Below are 21135 nucleotides of genomic sequence, written 5' to 3' on the forward strand. Positions count from 1 at the left end.
AATAGGACAAGAAGATACAAACCTGTTTTTTTATTTTCTGTTGTTTACTCCTTGGATAACAAAACCCCCTCATTATCTGCTCCTATGCAGTTCTAAACACACCCACGTACAAGGTCTTTTTTCCCTGTGCTTGTGGGTTAAATTCTCAATTTATACATGTCAGTTTGGTCCACAGACTTCAAGCAGATGTATTTGATCCTCAGCCTCCACCAATAATGCTCCCCTCACAGAAATATTATAAGCCTCTGTACAAAATACGACGCATTCAAATAATAATTAAAGGAAGTCTGCATTTAAAGGGAGTCTGAATATGGCCCATACTTTTCACATTACCTGAAGTAGGCATACTTAAAAATAATGCTGCTTTTCAAGTTTAATTATCCTAGGATGTCTGCTTCAGTTGCAAAATGTGTATGGTTTAGGAGGTTTGGAAAAAGGAAGTGTCACATATATTAACCACCCTTTCAGCAAATTTTAAAAGTACAACAATGATGTCAGATTTTTGGCTCATTAAATTTAGACCAGCTGCCTTAACAGTGTTTCTACAGCAAATGCCTTGTGAGATCTGCTCCCCACAGGTCTAAAATACCATCAGAAGCACAAAAACATTGCATCAACACTTTAAAATTACTAGAAACTCACACATGTAACACTTACCCTCTTTTGCAGGTGGGATCGTAGGTGGTGGAGGTGGTGTTGAAGGCGTTGTTGGTGGTTGAGTAGGAAACGGTACTGGAGAATAAAAGAAGGAATATTCAAACATACTTAAAAGCCCAATATTTTTAATAAACAGCATTTTCTCCTCATCTCTACATGAAAAAAATTTATTATCCCTAATCCACTAGTTATGCAACTGGAGATAAATGTGGTGAGTGCACAAAAGAAATGTCACCTGAAAGAGAATATTACTAATGCAGAACAATTAATGGCTGTATGTGCAGTATGAATGATACAAGAATACAACTGAACTACTATTGGAACTGCCCCTTTTTGAGATCCTCCAGCACAGCAGACCATGTGCCAGCACCATTCTTGACCTAAAATCCATTATTTGTTTTGAAAAAGGTCTGTGTCCTTTTCTTTTCTCAACAAAAGTCCTCAGTAACAGGAAGTAGGTCTTTAGTCACCCTGGAAGGAAGAAGATCTTAGTCCAAAATGCAAAGACAGAGAGGAAAAGCAAGCCAGTGCCTGCACTCAAAGCAAATCACAGCCTTCCCTGATCAAGACTTTTCTGAATTTTGTCAAAGATCTTGTTATGCTTCCAGACAGAAACACAGCTCTGACCCCAGCTCTAACAGGGCTGTGGCTCCGTTGCCTGCAGCAGCTTCTACTAAAATTGTTTAATAGTTTTTGAAAGTGTCCCTCACTCTTCTCCTGAAAACTGACATTGGAATTTCAACCTTGCAGACACCTAGGTGAATACCCAATTAAAGTTTTTCTGAATGCAACAGCTTTATTTTGCACCTTTCAATACAGCCCAGCTGACCTCTCAGAGATAAAATGCACACGCATTGACTTCCACAACTCTGTGGGAGGAAAAGCTTCCACATTCATTCAAGGGTTTTTTCCCCATTTTTATTCAATGCATTTAGCATAAGAAGCCACAGGTTACAGAACATCAGTCCTCCAAGTCTAAACTTATTTGCTGTAACATCTAAGTTACATTTGTAGGCAATGGAGAGTGTTAGATTTGGCAACCTGAGAAAAGGAGCCTACATTTGGGAAAGACCAGTGCAAACAGGATTCACTACATGTCCACATCCCACTGCAGCTCATGGGGGTTTTCCCAGTGGCTTCAGCAATAGAAAGGGCTGGGACTCTGAAACACCTACACAGAAGTAGTGCCCAGGACCTCCATGGCCACAGCAATCCAGGACCAGAGCCATTAAGAAAGGGTCACAGATCCTGTAAGGTGACTTGAAAGGCTGCTCTCAGCACCCAAGAGATGCAGGTCACCCTGAAGACTGTTTCCATTTCAAGTGAGACAATAGTTTACACAAATTATCATAAACCATCATTCTCAAATGGACATATGGGCCAAGGTGTGCTCTTCCTCGTGTCTCCTAGCTCCCTGACCTGCAGAGCACACTAAACACAATTCCTCAAAAAGCAGGAGAAGCTTGGCTTTATGCTAGCTGCTCAGAGAATGAGCCCGGAACCAGGAAGAATTGGAGTCATGCACCTGTGCAAGTTTTCCCTATGTGAAACCATAAATGTGGGAGGAAAAGAAGAAAATTAGAAACACTTTCTACCCTGAGAGAAAGGGAACAGTATTGTGGTGTATAGCAATATACCGTGAGAAAACAGGAAATGCTGAGATTGGAAATGGGCTCAAAGAAATATAAAATATTCATTCTAGTAGTCCCATGTTTTACTTCACAGTAGTTTGAGTCCATGACAGCAGGATCTAGCCTTCATAAACAGCTGTGAGGTTTCTTTCCTTTTTGCCTGTCTTGTATTACTACTAATAATAGTTAAAAAGTCTGGTTGGTTGGTTTGTTTCAAAATACTTAAATAAATTGGGTTTTGAGGTCCCATTTAACTTTAAATTATTCAAACACTAGTTAATTTTACTAAACAACAAGAGCTGCAGGAACAAAACTTTCTCTGCTTGCCCATTTCTCTCTATTTTTTCCCCAAAGTAATAGATATTCAGAGTATCTCACAGTAGGACTTTTTATGAAGAAACTAAACCACCCTCCCTGTGTATATCTCATTAGAAGTCCAATAGAGCTGCTGAATGTGACTTCACAATTACTTCACAGCAGTGGTGTAAGAATCCTGCACATCTGTGGAGGAGTCACAATGTACTTGAAAAATCAATAGCTCAGCTAAAGAAAACTGTGCAGGAATAGCACATGTGTGGGCAAAGGGCAGAACACAAGAAATACAATTGAGCATTATTGCTGCTGGCTGAACTTTCTCTCCTCTGTTTTACTCACACGTTGTCTCCGTGATGCTCACAGCAGGGCCCTCCAGCTCCTGAAGCTGGGTATGAACACTGACTTTATACTTGGTTCCAGGCATCAGCTCAAAGAAACAATGTCTAGGTGTCCCTCCACCAAGATTTACTTCTTGCTTTTTTCCATCTGGAATTACAAAAGAAAACTGTTTTATTGAATAATGTGATTGAAATCATAAATAAGAAGAGAACATGAGGGCACATGAAGGATAAGAGGTTGGCATAAGTTAATAAACTACATGCTGCCTTACTTTTGGAAATTGACCTCTGTGCAGAGGTCTCTAACATTTCATTATTCATACTAAGTAGGAGCTGAGGAATGTGTCAAACATCTTCAGGAAAAAAAGATTAATTTTGCCCCATGCACTGAAGGCAATAAAAATCACTAACACTGTCATGAACAGGCTTTGGATGTAGTCCTAAATTATGAGAGTCTAACTAGGAATTGTTGCATTATGTAATTCTATGGCATCCTTTGTCTGTGCCTCTGGTTCTCAGCATACGTAATGTGCTGGGTCACAACAAAGGAGACTGAACTAAATATCATATTCCAGCTTTCACTAGTAGCCACTTGGCAAGATGGTTAAGGAATAGCATTTACAGGGTTCCAAAACTGATTCTGCTAAATTCTGAATTGGAAGATACATTGACAATAGAAAAAGGCTGGGTACTGGAAATAGCATAAGGCATGTTTTAATAACAAGAAAAACTTTATCACCATTTAAAATCTGCATCAGGAAGAAGTGAAATACAAGCCACTGATCTCATACTTTGCAGAGTATATAAAAAATGACAAACAATCATTCAATGCTTAGCAGGTGTTACACTAGTATAAAAATATTTGATCACTGCCTGAACCAGACACACACCTGATTTGACAATCAAGTCCCCTCAGGATAAATATTAATAAGAAACATTTGTTCACACACTGGGTTGTTCTGCTTGCATTTAGGTGCTTTCAGCTCAGTTAAAACAATTCTGGCAGTTCTATATGAAGAAAGTAGGATGTTGGCTAGCTCCCAGATGAGAGGGACATCTGTGCTGTCTCAGGAAAGCCAAGATCTCTGCTATCTGAATAGCTTGTCTGTATTTCATGGCTTCAAATAAACCTTATCACCATCCACTTGCCATTCCACAGAAAGGTCATGTCTTTTTTGCCACATGATCAGGGTTACTGTCCCTGACACCTTTAACACAGCCCATTAACTGCACTTCTCTCAAGTTATCCAAGGTTTCAATTTGCTGCCATCAGAAGACCACTGATGTCTGCTCGGATAAGAGAGTTGGTCTGCACAAACAGTGACAAAATGTCTTCTGGCCACACCTGAGAACCACTGAGGCTGAAGAGGCTGCAATTTACCCTCTATATACACTGTGCTAAAAGCATCAAGACTCCCTGTGTGACTGCATAGCACGGTGTCATGTTTATCCATATGAGTAACATTACTACTATAAGCTACAAAGAAGCATCAATAGAATGAGAACAAACAAAACTGGGTATTGTTCTGATTCTGTGGGCATGGTCTGGATTCCTTCAGAGCTTTTCTGTCTTTCTGCCCTCTTCTCCTGTCTAGCCTAACCATACAGAGCTACTGCAGGTGGTGTATTTAGAAACTTTGATGTATTCAGTTCATCCTTATCCATCTTCTGTTCCTCACAGCAGTGAAAATCTCAGGTAATCACCTTTCTTCTACCAATAGATCAAAGTCTCTGACATAAAATGCACAAGCTATACACATATTTGACATAAAAGGACAGGGATGCTACTCCATTCTGAAACTGTCAGGGTGTACACACCTCTCTTCTGTCCATCATTTCCAGTATTTCAGGAGCCAGCCTACAGGTCTAACTGCCTGCAATTTCTATGCAATTCAATTCTCTGGATGAGGCTGTAGCTGCATACCAAATGATTCAGTAACTTACCCTCGAGTGACTCTATAACCACCCTGTAAGCAGTGGCATGTCTGTGGAGCTGCCACTGAGCACACAGACTTGTCATGCGGACTTGGTAGGAGTCCAAATTCGGCACACCCAAATACACTGAAAATTAAATTTAAAAAAATCAGTTTTATACCTCTAATAAGACATACAAGAAAAAAAGACAAAATTATTACAGTGAAACCAGTCCCAATTCATTTTTAACAAATAACATCCATAGCTGCTTTAAAAAAATCAAGAAAATCTAAAAGAAGAATTTTAAAAAGTAGTGAAATTTAAAAACAGAAGTTTAGAACTTTAGGCAATTTACTTAAAACTAAATAATGAACATTGCTAAAAAGTTCAGTTATTACAAGTAAGTATAAAAGTATCATAATAATAGCAGAATTTCTGTCAAAATCTAATTTAAAATTGAGCTTTATCTATATAAAGAGCAAATAATCTTATATATGGATCTAGAAAAAATACACTAAATAGCCTTTCATGGAGGAAATTTACATCTGCTACTAGGCACATATATTTTTGGCTAATAAATGGTATCTGCTTTATGATTCCTGTCTTGCTAACATCCAGCAGAGCATTGAAAAGCCGGGTAGAATCTCATAGAAAGAGAGACTTTCATTTCAGGAAAACAAAGTAAAGTCTTCCACGTGAAAATTTATTCAGGGAGCTGCAGAAAGCCACAGTTGTAAGGAAAATCAGCTTGTAGAGATCTGAGCAGCATGAAATCATTCTTACAGGTTTTGGCCACGCCTGTCAGGGCATCACTGAAGCCTGTTGAGTATGAAGCAAATACTTTAACACTGTACTCCGTTCCACTGAGGAGATTCAGAATGAGAATAGTATTAATATCATCCCCTACAAAGGTCTCCAATGCAGGACCAGGAGCTGCAAAATATGAAATAAATTAGAAAATTATTTGCTCATCCACTAAATTAGGAAAAATTACAAGTGTTCATAAAGTTACTGTTTTATGCCTTTTTTTCTTAATCATACCCAAATACAAAGACATTCTCCTCAATCCTTGCATGGAAAGAAGACACAAAAAACACACTGGGGAAGTTCAGCTGTGGGATTCATTAAGGCAGAGCTAGACACTGGCATCTGTTAAAATCCTTTTGTTCTGCTTCAGTGACTTACTACTGCTCTAAAGAGGCAGCCAAATATCTCCCCAGCTTGACTGTGTGCCAGGACCAACAGGGGGGACAGCAGATGCCAGCCAGCACTACACTCACTCAGGGCTTCTTATACAACAGCATCATTTAATACTGTGCAAAAATGATAATGAAAATAGAAAATAATGAAACTTCCCCAGTCAGAATCACAAACAGCTCCTTCATCACCTCCCCCAGTTGTTCTGGATACACTTCAGAAACCAGGCAGCAGTATTGTCTTTGGACAGTATTTTACCCCTCAATGGTCACATATCTGTGATTTGCTGTCAATAGAGGACTCTGTTTTTCTAAAGAAATTTGAAGGATTCTGGATGTCTGGTCTAGCTGCAAAGTACAGGCAGGTTAAGGATGCAGCACACACAAAATGGACAAGGAATAAAATGTCAAGTGTCTGAGAAGAAATGAAAACCTTTTATTGTGAAGGGAAGGAAGTTGAAGAACAGGAGAATACAGAAGAGAGGGACAGGAAAAAGCAGACAGTCTCTGAAAGATAGTCACGATAAAATGAAAAAACACAGACTGAGAGAGCTGGGATTAATCAGCCTTAGGATGGGAAGTCTAAGGCGAAATCTACTGCTGCCAACACCTACCTCATGCAAGGTGGTAGAGAAGATACAGACAGAATGTCTTCAGAGGCAAACAGGAAAATGTAGGAGAATTTATCATATATTAGCAAAGACACTGCCAGTGACAATAATCAAAAACTGGGAGAGATACTTAGAGCAGTTTTAAAATCTCTGTCCTTGGAGATATTATAAATTCAACTGGCCAGGGTCCACTGAAACCTGTTCCAAGCTGGCCCTGTTTTGTTCAGGGAGGAAGACCAGAGATCCTCTCCAACCTGCATCATTCTGTGATTATTAAACTTTCATATTGAAAAATACGAGGCACCAAAGTTAATAACACTTTCAAGGTTGTAGCTGCAACTGATAGATTTAAGAGCAAAATTGAGCGAAAGATGATGTTCAGTCAGAAATAACCCCAAAAAAATCAGTTTAAAAACTCACTGTTGACAGGTTTGTAGACAACTCTGTAACCCATTGTTGCTGAAGGTGGCGCATCCCAGCTGATACGTAACCTGTTGTACCACTCCTCTGAGACACGTAAATTCCTGGGAGCAGACAGGGGCACTGAAAAGAAACCAAACTGGGATTTTGCAAGTTTATCTCATACAAGCTTATACAGAAAAATCAAGATATGCAAATAAAAACAGTGTGATACCCATTAATCTCAGATTTACATGTGAAATTTTCAGGATGAAACTCTTAATCAAATTCATCCTTTGTATTACTCAGTGGATTAGCCACAAAATTTGATCAAGAAACAAATGAATTTTTGAATTAATTCCAAAATTTGTCCCCACATTTCTTTAAAAAAATCTTACTTTTGTTTCCTAAAAATGCAAGGTACTTTAGAGATAATTATACATTGTATAGTTTCTTCCAATCCAAGTGCACTAATGTATAAATCATGCTCTTTTGAACAATTAATTCTGTAGAATGGAATAAAAGGAATTATTTACAAGTGATTTAAGGCTCTGCATAAATAGCACTTCAATTAAAACAAATTATGTAAATTAGGAGAACACTTCAATAAAATTATACTATCATGACTACAAGTGCATAATGAAAGGATTTTTTACAATATACAGTAGAGAGGAAGTTTAAGCGACAGCTGAGTAATCTTTTGGTACTTGGTCAGAACTCTGGAGATAATGCAATCACTTTTTATAAAAAGTTCAGCAGCATTTCTAATGACCCTTAGAAAGCAATGATCTCACACAAAAGAAGATCTAACAGTACAATGGTTGGTTTGATACCATCTCAGCAGGCTTTGTTTACTTTTTTTTCTGTATTAGTTGGCTTGCCCTTGGTGGGCTGGTTATCAAGCATTTGCCAGTTCTATTACTGAACAAGTTTCTGCAAACTCAGAGTATTTGAAGATAAAATACAGCTTGTCTTTTAGAAGAAACCCATTGTTTATAAATCAATCAACTGAGATTAATTTAAAGTTTAAGTCATATAAATCATGCAAAATAAGCCCACATTTATACTAAAATACATTCCTAAAGCCAAGGAAAAAAGGCCACAAAGAGTAAGTCTTTATTCATGCACATCCTGGCCAAAGGCAGGCGGAAAGTTTGTACTTACAAGTTTTGCCAGGAGCTGAGACACTGACTCCCTCCCCATCAGAATAGACTGGGGTTACAGTGACTTTGTATTCTGTATCAGGCAGCAGAGGGTGAAGCAGGAGAGTGTTTTGTCTGCCGGGCACCATTACCTGCAGGGTCAGAACATGCAGAAACAATTAAGCTTTATGACTAGAGACAAACCACTTTACCTTACACGGTCTCTGACAACACATTCCACTAGCATTGCTAAATAGCTTGCATTTTCAAATATTATTGATGCTCCACAGTAAAATAAAATCACAATTTTATTTTATTTAAAGACTATCTACCTTTTTAACAGATCCAATATGCCATTATACCAAAACATAATAAAGGAAATGTTCCTATGAGATAACACTGTTTTATATTAAACCTATGAGACACTACAGGTCCATAACCCACTGGTATTGTTTGGATCAGAAATACTTAAACTATTTCACTGCATAGAAAAAATACATCTTCTTGATGTATTTATTCTGGACATATTTAGATTTTCTGAAGCTCAGTGATGAAGGCTGATTGCTTTGTTCTCTGGAGACAAAAAATCCTCCTTCCCTAGGAGGAAGGGAAATCAGGTTATGAGATCTGGAAGCATTGAACTGAGCAAGCAGGAATAAAAAATGTTTTTCTTGTCTGCATCTGGTCTGGAGACAAGCAAATGAAGGTGGCTATTTAGGAGAGGAAGTAGGATGGCATCCCACAAATACCCAAATTGCCATGAAACCTGGAAGATCTGCCAGAAAAATCCAATCAATCCAATCCAAACATGGTAGTAGAGCAGCTGTAGAAATTCCTCTGGGCAGTTTTTGGTTCTAGAGTACATGTTTCAGCCTGCTGAATTAAGCATAGGGAAAGATTTCCCTATAAGCAGCTAGTTCCAAAACTCTTCAATACATTGTTGTATTTTAGCCAGAGCCTCATAAGTCAGTATCACAATAATGGTGGCAGGAGTGCCAAGCAAAGCTTTGCAATTGCTTGACTCACCAGTAAAATTTAATCTCAGAGAGCCCCCAAAGCTTGTGTGGGAGCCACTTACATCACATGGTATGGGCATGGTAAAAAATAAAAACTAGTCCTATGTTTCCTGTGCAGAGATCTGTGCTCTGAAGTGATGCTGTTGGAAGCAAGTCCCAAGGTCCATCGTCACATTTTGGACATTCCCTGGCCCATGGCCATTGTGTGAATCTGTCACCTGAGCCAGCAACTACACGGATTTGGCAAGGAGTTGAGAGAAGCATAAGCCCTTTAAATTCATGGGGAAAAGCAGAAAATAGGTCTTTAAAAGGGTTTTGCTGTTTCAAAGAAGACTGATGCATGGGATGATGGCAAAGGTTTGAAGCATGAGCTCAAGGAAGGTCTCACCACTTTCACACTCCAGGATACATTCAAACTACTTCTAGTTTTGGCAAGTGATACAAAGAGGGAAATTTATCTAGTGCACCCAGGTGTTGAGACTCGTCAAAGTGCTTCATTCTTTGATCAAAACTGAACTTAATCCATTAATAAATGTTCTTGAAAGATTTCCACATTCCTCTTCCATACACATGCATTCAAAACACACAAACTAAATTTCTGAAAAAATCCAATCCAAGAAATTTTTTTAGTTTTTAGAGCAGTGGATGCAAGCATTGAGAACTCTCCACATGTGCATAATCTTCCACATATCAATATAGCTTTCAGCAGTGAGAAACAATTTTGGCTTTAAAGAAAAAAAAGAAAATTGATCTTTCCAGTATGTACAGCTCACCCAAGAACACACATGCAATTTAGAGCTTGACCCCTCTGTATTCTATTACATTTTCTAGTCCCTGATTTTCAGCCAATTAGTATTTTTATGGAAAGGGAGGAGTAACTGAAATTTATATCACTGAAATCAGAGCCAAAAAACTTAAGTACTCACCACAGAACTGTCACGCTATAGTACATGCAAGCCCAAATTCCACAAAAACTTTGGTTTCTGCCTAAAAAATGTACTAAGCATAGAAACACTCCCCTAAAATTGAACATCTGTGTGTTGTTTTATTGACAGCTGTTGTGCACCTCTCAGGTGCTTGAAGCCACATGGTAAAATATACTCCTTCAATTAAAATGTGCCTTATTCTAAGCATAATCTTATATAAATCCTTTTTCAGTAAAGTATTTATGCACGTGATAAATTTCAAAGATGAAATGTGGTTAATCTGTTTGCTGAATTGTGACCAAAGATAATAAGACTTGAGAGTGTACTTAAAATTAAATAATTTGTGAGAATAGAGCCAAGATACCCACCTAATCATACAGTTTTATAATTTTATTTAATGAACTTTTGAGTCAGCTGTAATGCCATTTTAATAGTTGCAATTTTAATACCTTTCCTACACTTTTAATTTTATTTTAACATAGTAGTCATTGAATACTAAAGCAGAATGACATTTATACCCCCAACTGAACTAGAAAGGTGAAACAGTGAATCTGGGAACAGAATTTCAGAAAATCTGAGTTATTCTCAGAAGAACAGTACAATTTGTGTGATTATACTGCGCAAGAATTCCCCTTTATTATATGGTATAATAACATATAGTTGAGATAAGATCACAGAGCATGTTTCCTAGTCCAAAAGGATGCCACTACATTGAAAATTCATTTTCAGGTCATAGTTGAATTAGGTGGTTAAAAAAGTACATTTCCAGCAGGGTCACATAAAAGATTAATAAAACTGAAATGGGTAAAGACAGATTCATATTTTCCCAGGAAAAAATTATATTCTACTCCTTTTAATATTTTTATTGAAATATCCTGATATAGGGTTAAAATATCAGCTGCTAAATATCAAAAGAATAAAATATTTTTTTTTAACTGCCCTATGAAAAGAAGTGACTCAAGTGGCAGACACAGAGGGAGAATGATAGGGAATATTTTTTAAATATACTTACTTAGAGCCATCCACAAATTTTATAACAGATTTTGTGGAACGCCAACAATACTACACTACAATACTGCACTACTACACTGCACTACAATACTAAGTTTTCCCAATTTAAAAATAATTTTTTTAAAAGGTACTTAGCGTAGCTGAATTCTGAAAGTATCTCAGAAATTGTGAAGTGTTAAAATAATGGAGCTCAGGCTTCTTTTTTTTTGCAGGGGAGGGTGTGTGTTTTGGTTTGTTTGCTCCAAAGGGTACATGCAGTGCTCTTCATTCTTTCAATTATTTTCTCAAGTCTTAAAGACCAGAAATTTTTCAGTGCAGGACATGTTTAATCTTGATCATCACATGGTATTGGAAAAATAAAAATATTCTCAGGCACTTAGATTTAAAAAGTGCTGTCCTTATTGTGACATGTTCAGGTTCATGAGAAGTATGAAAACTCTGCATTTGAACTTTAATTGAGAGGAGAGGAGAGGAGAGGAGAGGAGAGGAGAGGAGAGGAGAGGAGAGGAGAGGAGAGGAGAGTAAAATTGCTGAAGGAAAAAAAATTGCTTAAGACTGTAAAAGCATTTAAGTGTCATTAAAACACAATCTCAGGATAGAAGAATGCCTAGAAGTAAAAACAAAATTAAAAGTAAAAAACCCAACTTGGATGAAGTTAAAAAAGGACAGGAAAAAAAAGACAGCCAGCTCCTCCTGAACTGTGAGCTCATTAAACATTTGTGTGACTGGGTCTTGATCTGACATTCGACTGCTGTTGCCTGCAGTGCACCACGTGCTGTACAATTAGAACTTTGAGGTTCAAGCTCACAGTAACATCAAACACAGATCCTTTATTAATTACAACAAAATTTTCATATAAGAAGATATAATTTCTTAGCAATTATTAAAGAAGCTTGTAAAGCCAATAACAAAACTCATACAGACCATTCTTACAGCTTCCTCAGCATGGTTCCCTTCTGCAGTGAGATAGGTCACCCTGAACTGCTGAGCACTGTAGTCAGAGATGTCCCATGTCACCCTCAGACTTGAGGTTGTTTCATCATCTATAACAAGGTTTCTGACTCCTGTTCGAAAAACTAAGTCCAAGAAATATTAATTAATATTTTCTCAATTATATTTTTAGATTTAATATAATTTTTACTTTGTGCTGGTTATCACCAAGTGGTGCAAGCTGTCCTGAAGTTATGGTGGCTCTGAAGATCCACAGTGGGGCAAAATCATATAGCTCAGTCATATTTGGGGTTAATAAGACAAAATCTGTAAGCACTTATTAAAAGAAGAGCTATCCTATACTTCTATTAACATATAATATCCCATCTGCTTTGTTTTTCTTACTCATTTCATGGAGCTTTAAAATAATCCAAGCTAGAATGCTACAGAAGAAAAATAACCCAGAAATCTTATTCCTTAAAAGACAATTGTCTAATTACAGGGAAAAGAAAGAGAACACTCAAAACTAAACAAAATTCTGAAGAGTTCCCAAGCTCACATTTATAAAGGGAAAGATAAATTCTAGGTGAATTTTCCAAATCAGTCTCTGTGCTCCTACTACAGGTACCATTCAGAGTCCCCAGCCTGAGTCAGGGGTTGGCTCCTCATCCGTGCCAGGCCTGTGCAGGAGGTTGGGCACACACAGAAGGGGGTGCGGAGCAGCACAGTGTGCCCCTCTCAGCAGGGACCTGCCTTCCCTTCAGGAGCATCCTCAGCAGGATCCCAGCTCTGCCCCCAGCCCTGGGGGTGCCCCAGTGCTCTGCACTCCTCATTTGAGCTGCTGGCATTTGCTCTGCTCACCTGCTGTGCTGGGCTCAGGGCTGGTGGCACTGGTGGTGCTCACAGGGCTGGGCACTGTGGTAGCACTTGCAGCTGAAAGACAGGGCTCAGTCACTAACAGCTCAACAAAACATGGAAATCACAGCATTCCTCCTGTATGTCTAACTGTGACAATGAAACTGTGTGCTCACACCTACAAGGATCCCACACACTTCAGACATTTCAGAGACTACAAGGGAATTATTCAGTTAGATTACTTTAGGCACATATATTTGCAGGATTAGCATTTAGATCTGCAGATAAGACATAATCATAAACTGTATAATCAAATAAGAATGCATACATTTTCACAAATTTCTGGCTGAACTATGCACAACAGACTTCCACTTTGACCATTTGTTAAGGTTGTCAAATTATTTAAATTGAAAGTTTTTTAAGGGTGCTTTACTTCTGTCCAAGTAAAAACCAGAAAGTACACCCAGCAACACAGGGATGTATCAGCATCATTTGGATGGGTGTGGGCTTCTTGTCTTAACAGAAGATTTAGAACTAAGCCTGCAGGTGAATTACTAAAAACAAATAAATTTTAGAATTTACACATAAGAAATATAATTGTTTACTTATCCAAATAATTATCAATAAAAAAATAATAGATCAATCTTCCTGAAATACAGGCCACTGTTTTGATAATAAACTACAAAATAAGCTGGACATGATTATCAAGTTTTATCTTTGTTACTTTCATGTCAATGCCACAGGAGGCCTGTGTAAGCTTTTTGGACAATTATTTCAGCCAAGAGTGAATTCATCTCTAGTCACTATAAATTAATCAATAAGAAAAGATTATATTGAAAATGCCAAACATCTCAAATTAAATTCCTGCAAATTTTTTCTTTAAAAAATTTAAGACACACCCCTTCCAAAATCTGATGTACCTTCTCAGAAGGAACCTTGTTCAAAGACTAAATACTAAAGTGTAGGATGGGAGAATATCTTCCCAGATCCAAAGGTTATTAATACCACAGCTCAGAAAAGTAGCCAAACCATTATTTTGATTCAATGCCATCTAACACATAATATTAAATAGGAAATACAAAAGCTAGTCAGCAAAGCCTTGGTGCTAAATCACCACATTCTTCGATATTATAGCTACCCAATATGAACCAGATTTTATATATATGGTAGATGCCTCAAATTTAAACGACTTAAACATTTTTTTTAATTACAATCAAGAGTTTGTCTTACATGTAGCTCCAAGAATAGCAACAACTTCACTTTCACTTTCATCATCAAAAACTGCCAGCAGAGAAACTTCATATTCTGTGTCAGGCAACAGACCCTCTATAACATGACTGTCTGCATCTCCATTTATGACCACCTAAGTCACAAAGGAAGATTGAAGAATATCAGTTCAGCATCTGATTATTTTACAGTAATTGACTGAAATGAAAGAATGAAAATAGATTTTCTTTTAAAATAAATAAAATCTATACTCAGTTCTGCCAAAAATGCACTAGTACCACAGAGTACATCTGGAAAAAACACTTAAGAATATTTTAAATGTATAGTATTATGCTTTCACCAGAAGCTATTTAATTGCTAAAGCTGACCAAATGCTTTTTTTTTTAATCACTACAATTCAAAACATTTATCAATAAAAACAACATAGCAGGATAGATTAACTTTCATTCATATTTCTACCATTCAAACATTGTTATGACAAATGCATTCAGTATGTGCCCTGCCTTTAAAAAGGCTGTCTCAATGCCAGAACTGTAATCTCAGTTATGGTTCCACACTTCTAAATGGAACTTAAAAGAACATGTGCTTCAGACTTGGGGATTAGGAGAGATGTACTGATGATTAGTTTGCTATATGGTGTGGAGTTTTAAAGAGTCATTTTCCTCACTTCTAGCTATGACAGCAGGAGAAGATTGACATGCAATGTAAACTGTAAGAAAGTTTCACTTCAGATTTTTGTGTGTTTCATTTATTTTATTGGAAAGGATAACCGGATGGGGAGAAGCTGGAACAAAAGGGACAATAAAACAGAAGGTGCAGAAGCCAGAGCAGTAATTCTGGTGAAATGGACTGGCCAGTTTTGGGAATAGTTTTCAGGTTACACAAACTACAATAAAACAACCTTTCTCTGGGTTAACACTGACAAGCTTTTAAAGGTGGTCCCTGTAATACTCAACATCAAAGTAGGACTTATAATGGAAATCAAAGAAGAGACATGTCCTGTGTAAAATCTGCCACAGAGCTTTGCAGAAACAGTGAATCACTCTTCTGCCTCTTAACTACCACAGGAGATTTCCTGAGCTGGTCCTGGGAAAAAAGGACCATAACACAATCACAGACCTTCTGAACTCAAATAAAAAAGAAAAACAGAAAGAAATAAATTGGGGCCATGCCCTCTACTACTATCAAGTGATGAATCAGGTATCCCATGCTGCACACTTTCTGGCACGGATTTTCTTGGAAAATTTCAGGAATAAGCTTTGAGTCAATCTAGCTGTATACTAAGTAGGTGCATGCAATGCCTTTCTTTTCAACTCCCCAGTGCCTCTAGTTGTGCATCAAATAATTATAAAATATCAATGCATAATTACTCTGTCACAAGTAACTTTGGCATGCTGTCTGAAGCATCACTTCCTTCTCCCTCCCCTCCTAGCTACAAAAAAACAATACAAAGTGCTGAACTTTCAAGTGGGCAGGACAAATAGCAGCAACAAGCACACGAGTACAACAGCATGCATTCTCTACTGTAAGCCAGAAATAAAAGGTTCCCCTTAAATTTATTCTGGTTTTTAGTGCTAACACCCGACTGCATGCTCCTTCAGCAGAGTGGGATGAGAAGTGTGTGAATAACCACTGTCCCCTGACCCCTCTCAGCTAATTGGCAAGTTGGGTCTTGGGAGAAGGAAGGAGGGAGTGCATGTCCTTTGTCTGCATGACTGATCACTTAGCTGGGAAAGGAGCTTAAGAGGCAACAGCCTGGAGGTATTGTGCTATCCTAGGCCTGACCCCATTAGAGAGGTCATGCAAGGAGAACAGAAAGCAGCTCGGGCATCTTTAATATTTCAGCATTCTAAAGTGTTAGAGCCTCCAGCAGTTCTTTGTGAATACAGTGAACAAGTAGAACCTTAGCAGTTCAAATAGTTCTTGATCATTTATTCTCACACTGGAAGAATACAGATACTTCAAATCTCACTTAAAAATGTGACTTGAGGGCTTTCCCTGGCAGCTACTCACTGGAACTGAAATAGAAACAAATGAGTTCATCTACTGCAGAAGAAACTGCTAGTGGATGACCTGTGTCCACTCACTCATCTGCCAACTCCTTCTTTTCCCTGCTCACACCTCTAATTTCTCTCTTTCTTGCATGACTACCTCTAACTAGGTGAAAGAGAGGAAAAGAATCAGGCTAAGCTAAATTTACAGAAAAAATGACACATAACCTAAGCTGTAATGACTGCTTTCTGCCCTAATGGATGACAAAATATTGCATGAAATCTAGGGCCAGATGGGAAATGTCATTTTCCCCCTGAGTTCTGTACACAGACAAACAGTTTGCAGATGTGGCCTCTGCACACAGTGCTGATGCCAAGAGAGAAAGATGCTTGAGAGTCACTAAAGACCGAGAAGTACAAAAGAAGACAAAATAATGAGTTAATAAATAAAGAAAAAGAGGAAATGAGACAGACAATGAAAATTTGGGAAAGGAGAGAAAGTGTCTATCTTTCTACTTTGAAAAAGAAAATTAAAAAGGAAAAGCTAAAGGTATGAAAATAATTTTAAAATTTAGACTGATGAAAAGGGTACTATGGGAAAGGTGTACAAGGGCTTAATGCAAAAAATACAGCATGAGAGGGAAAAAAGATAAAGAGGAATAGATGAACAATCTAATAAATTAACTATGTGTACACTTTTCCCTTTGCAATGTTACCTACTAAGGCTTCAGAGGTAATTTTACTGTGGCCAGCACATTAGACAAACTTGGAGCTTTATCTGAGGATATCACTACTCTGGCTTAGCTACCATCATCATCCTCACATCAAAGTGAAGAACATGAACCTCTAAAAACTGAAGTGGCCCAAAACAACAATGCTAGTTCTAAGGCTGTTGGCACATAACAGATTAGATTGACTATTCACAAAATATCTCTTTTTTCCCTACTTCCTCTTCAAAACAAAACAGGAATATTGGTTTGATTTTTGTTTACAGAGCTTTGCAGTGGGGCAGATTTTTCTGTAAGTCAATTTGCCATATTTAATTAGCAAATGTTACTGCATAGTTGTCCTCAGAATGGAATTCTCCCTCCTTTTCACTCCTCAGGATGTCAAGGCAACTTACCTCCTCAGACTCCCCTCCATCCAAAGGAATCCATGCCAATCTGTAAAAAGCAATATCTGATGAGGTGGGCTTCCAGCTGACCCTGAAACTATCTGTGGATACTTCATCAATTTCCAAATGCTGGGGAGCTGGAACTCTTTCTGGAAAATATTGCACACAAGAAAAGTGAGAGTGAATCATGCCCTGACACTTCCATAGATGGCAGCATCAGGCACACACTATTTTACTTGCAGTTTCTTAAAAGAATATTACATGGGAGGTAGATACCAAAGGCACTACAGAATTCTTTGCCCACTTATTTGTTCTTAGAGAAGTAGTTCTGTAGTTCAAGGAAGGGAATAGACTCTTCATTCTAACTGGACAGGCCTCCTTGTCCTCTCTACACTGAAGGAGCTGCATGAAACCCCAAGTCCATCTCCTTGGCTCAGAGCTCTGTGCACAAGGCTCTTTTCTTGTACTAAAGCCAAGTCCCAGTCTCTGCCCTTTCCAGACTATGTGTACATTTCTATTTGCACTTTCCATGTGTCAACATCTTGCTCCATACATGTATGCTCTCCCTTCCTCTTCCACCTTATCTTTCTCTTTCCTCTCCTTCCTCCTTTCTCTTCCCATTGTTGTTGGAAAGCATTGATATGTGTCACCAGCCATTCATTTAATGCAGAAGTACAGTTACAGAAACTATAACTGTGTTAAACTGCAGGAAATTTGAATGTCCTATATTTTCTCCTTTTAATGTAGTTCGTCTGTGTCTATATAAAGTTCTACCAGCTAGTGCCTGGATAATTTAGTGGTTAAATGTATGATTCAAAACTCATCACACTTCATCTGGAGGTACAAATGCCATCACACTGAATAATGCTTCACAAAGCTGTGGAGATATTTGCATGATGTCAAGAGATTACTCATGTGAGTAAAGAGGCAACTGGCCCCATAGTAAGGGAGCAAAGAAGCCAAGAGCAGCAATGAAAATAACAGAAAGCATTCCATATATTTGAATTCAGAGCCAGAGACCTTTGCTGTAACTAATCTTACTTTCCAGTAACATAAGAAAGTATAAAATTTCTTCTTGGAAAGCCTTCAGAAGTTCAGCAATACTTACTTGTGGTAAAGCTGCCAGTAAGTGGTTCAGATTGTCCCTCATCATACTGGGAGAAAAGAGCAACAGTATACTCTGTAAGGGGTGCCAAATTTTTCAGAGTATGTGTTGAAACACGACCAACTTCCACCTAGAGAAAGCACAATTTTCAATAGATATTGACCATACAACACATTATCAGTGTGTGACATTCTTCTGGGTAATAATGACACACAAGGAGAATGTCATGCAACTAGTAGAGAAATTCAGTGAAACTACAAACAACTATAAACTCAGGCCCATCAAAGCTGACAAAACCAGTTATAATAGAAAAATTGCAAAAAATGAGAATTTTTCATTCATGGCAAACCATGAAAAAAGAGAATTCAGCCTTGGTAAGCCCAGCTGTTCAGCTAACATCAGCACTGCATGTTCAGGAACCCAGAAGGGGAAGGAGCTTTTTGTGCTGCTAAACCTAACCTTTTATCATGGACAATCACTGCATAAAACCCTCATGTTTAACATTTGTCAAGAGACAGAAGAGAGTTTTGTCTGGTCTCTCTCCAGGCTGCAGTTAAGTGACTTTGCCAGGGACATAAAACTCAAAGCTGTATAAACAGTTTATCAGTCCAACTATTGAGTGCCACATTAGCTCAGCACCACAGGGAAAATGCTACCAGTGCAGAGCAAACAAGAACATGCCACCTGTTCTTTAACAAAGGAAAAGTGAAGTGAACATTCACTCACTTTACAAAGTATACTACAATGAGCCTGAGATGTTCAAATACCACTGACACCAGTACAGTCAGGCATATTATCTGTATTACGGGTAATCAATGGGAAGAAGTCAAATGATTCCTAATTTAAATTTTAAGGGACCTAGCAGAGAGAAAAGAAACAAAACATTGCATAGGTATGCTCCTCTCTAAAGCTGAGAGCAGTTTCTTCAGGTTCAATACAAATATTCCACTTTACACAGATGAAAGGCCAGATATGTCCCAGAAGAAACATAATTACAGATAATTACCATTAAAGACTTCTTTTCTTGAAGGCCAAGTTCTCCATGACAACTTATTTCCTAAGGGACCTGGACTGTTCTAATAACCCCCTGGACTGTTGCCAAACCCACTTTAATAATCAAGCCAAATCATACCCATTTTTAAATGCGTATTTAAAAAAAATTAATATTTCAGTATGAATCATTCCATCCCATTTTGCATTCTATCACAGAATTCATTCTGCTAAAAGGTATTATAAAGCACCCTCGGTAACAAGGCAGAAATAAATATTGCAAATTATTAAATGTAAGAGTCTAAGTTAGAACATCTTGGTATTGCCTTAGCACACTATTAAAGCCAAATTCTGTTTCTAGAGAGTCTCAATATAGAATTAAAGCAATAAATTTTGAGAAAATGTGGCAAAGCCTTCACATGGTCTTTTTGAATGAGCTTGAGTCCATGATATGTGATCCATCAAAAGTCTTATCTGAACTGAATCAAGAATAAATATTTCCATACTACACATTTAGTCAAGATCCTGATCCTAGCAAACCACTGTCCCCTGGTCTCCCTCAGTTTATGTGCCCCTGACTGCCCAGAGTACTCTCTCCCAGACATATGTACTTCCAACATTAAGCAAACTCTTATTTACACCAAGTTTCTGAATTCTCTTGCAAATATTTTTTTAGAGTTTGCATGGTAGCTTTTGTTTATAAACATCATCCCTAATAATTACAGAAGTTTTGAGAAGGTTTGAGACTGGCTAAGGGAAAAGTGTTGCTAAAATTTACCTCGTTGGTTTCTGTCCCGTCTGTTTTAACGTACATGATGCGATAGCCATTTACATTTTTGGAAGCAGGATCCCATGAGAGCTTAGCACTGTTGTGTCCAACATCAGAAAATTTCAAGTTTGCTGGTGGACTTAGAGGCACTTGAAAAGAAAAGAGGTAAAACCATGAAAGTCATCCCAGGTTTTAGCTGTGAAATTTTTTATGTCTTAATAATAAATAGAATGTTTTCCATTCAAAATTTTATATCACTAGTATTTCTATTCAAAGGCCTACATCAATGGAGCTACAAAAATACTTGAAGGCAGGTAAAAGGGCTTTGCTTTTTAATGAAACAGAACTTCCAGATTTGCTAAATGTATCTCAACTGATATTGAAAAATAAATAAGTTATGATGTTGTTCACTGCAGATATCACAGCAAGATGTAGCCTACAGAACACTTACCATAGATTTGGGGTTGTATTTCTGAATTAATTTAAGCCAGCTAGTACTTCATCCTATATACATTTGGTTTTCATGTGTACCCCAGCAAAAATACTTCCTGACAGTAGAATTTGGACAAAAAAATCTTCTGAATCCTGAAGCACCTTGATATAAGGAAAAGTTTTTCCAAAAAGTATAACCAGCTGAGAAGATCTCCAAAGACACTACTTTTATGTCTGCCTACTCTTTCTGTTAGGAAACCTTAGCTTTTTCCCAACAACAATCCCAGGTAAAGTCTTACTTTTATTCTATATATTCCTTGACTGTCACGAGCTGAAGGAAAATGAGGTCATGCAAGAGACAGTCTCAGATTACACCCACTTCTCTGTCACACCACAGAAAGCAATTTGTGCTGTCTGTTACTCTCAGCAGTAGGTTCTGTATTAGTCCAACATCTGCTACTTTCCTCTGAATGTTAAAACCTTTCTCCATCCATCCTGCCTTCACACACACACTCCTCACCAGTCCACGTGGACAGATAAATATCAGCACTTCAGAAGCTGCTTCC

General features: G+C 37.9%; 1 protein-coding gene across 1 annotated transcript in view; it reads right to left on the reverse strand.

Annotated features, from left to right (window-relative positions):
* The window catches only part of COL14A1 (collagen type XIV alpha 1 chain), a 114696-nt gene that overhangs the window by 45711 nt on the left and 47850 nt on the right, over positions 1-21135 (reverse strand). Inside the window, exons 14-25 of the mRNA XM_054295837.1 lie at positions 20147-20286; positions 18382-18508; positions 17283-17422; positions 14172-14304; positions 12948-13019; positions 12081-12232; positions 8226-8355; positions 7083-7205; positions 5639-5788; positions 4886-5002; positions 2943-3089; positions 658-732 (exon numbers count right to left, since the gene is read on the reverse strand). Of these exons, the coding sequence (XP_054151812.1) occupies positions 658-732; positions 2943-3089; positions 4886-5002; positions 5639-5788; positions 7083-7205; positions 8226-8355; positions 12081-12232; positions 12948-13019; positions 14172-14304; positions 17283-17422; positions 18382-18508; positions 20147-20286 (1506 nt within the window). The remainder of the gene's footprint in view (positions 1-657; positions 733-2942; positions 3090-4885; positions 5003-5638; positions 5789-7082; positions 7206-8225; positions 8356-12080; positions 12233-12947; positions 13020-14171; positions 14305-17282; positions 17423-18381; positions 18509-20146; positions 20287-21135) is intronic.

The sequence above is a fragment of the Melozone crissalis genome, unplaced genomic scaffold, assembly GCF_028551555.1.
Source record: "Melozone crissalis strain CALT ecotype California unplaced genomic scaffold, PUWL_Pcris_2 ptg000002l_1, whole genome shotgun sequence".
NCBI classification, from domain to species: Eukaryota; Metazoa; Chordata; class Aves; order Passeriformes; family Passerellidae; genus Melozone; species Melozone crissalis.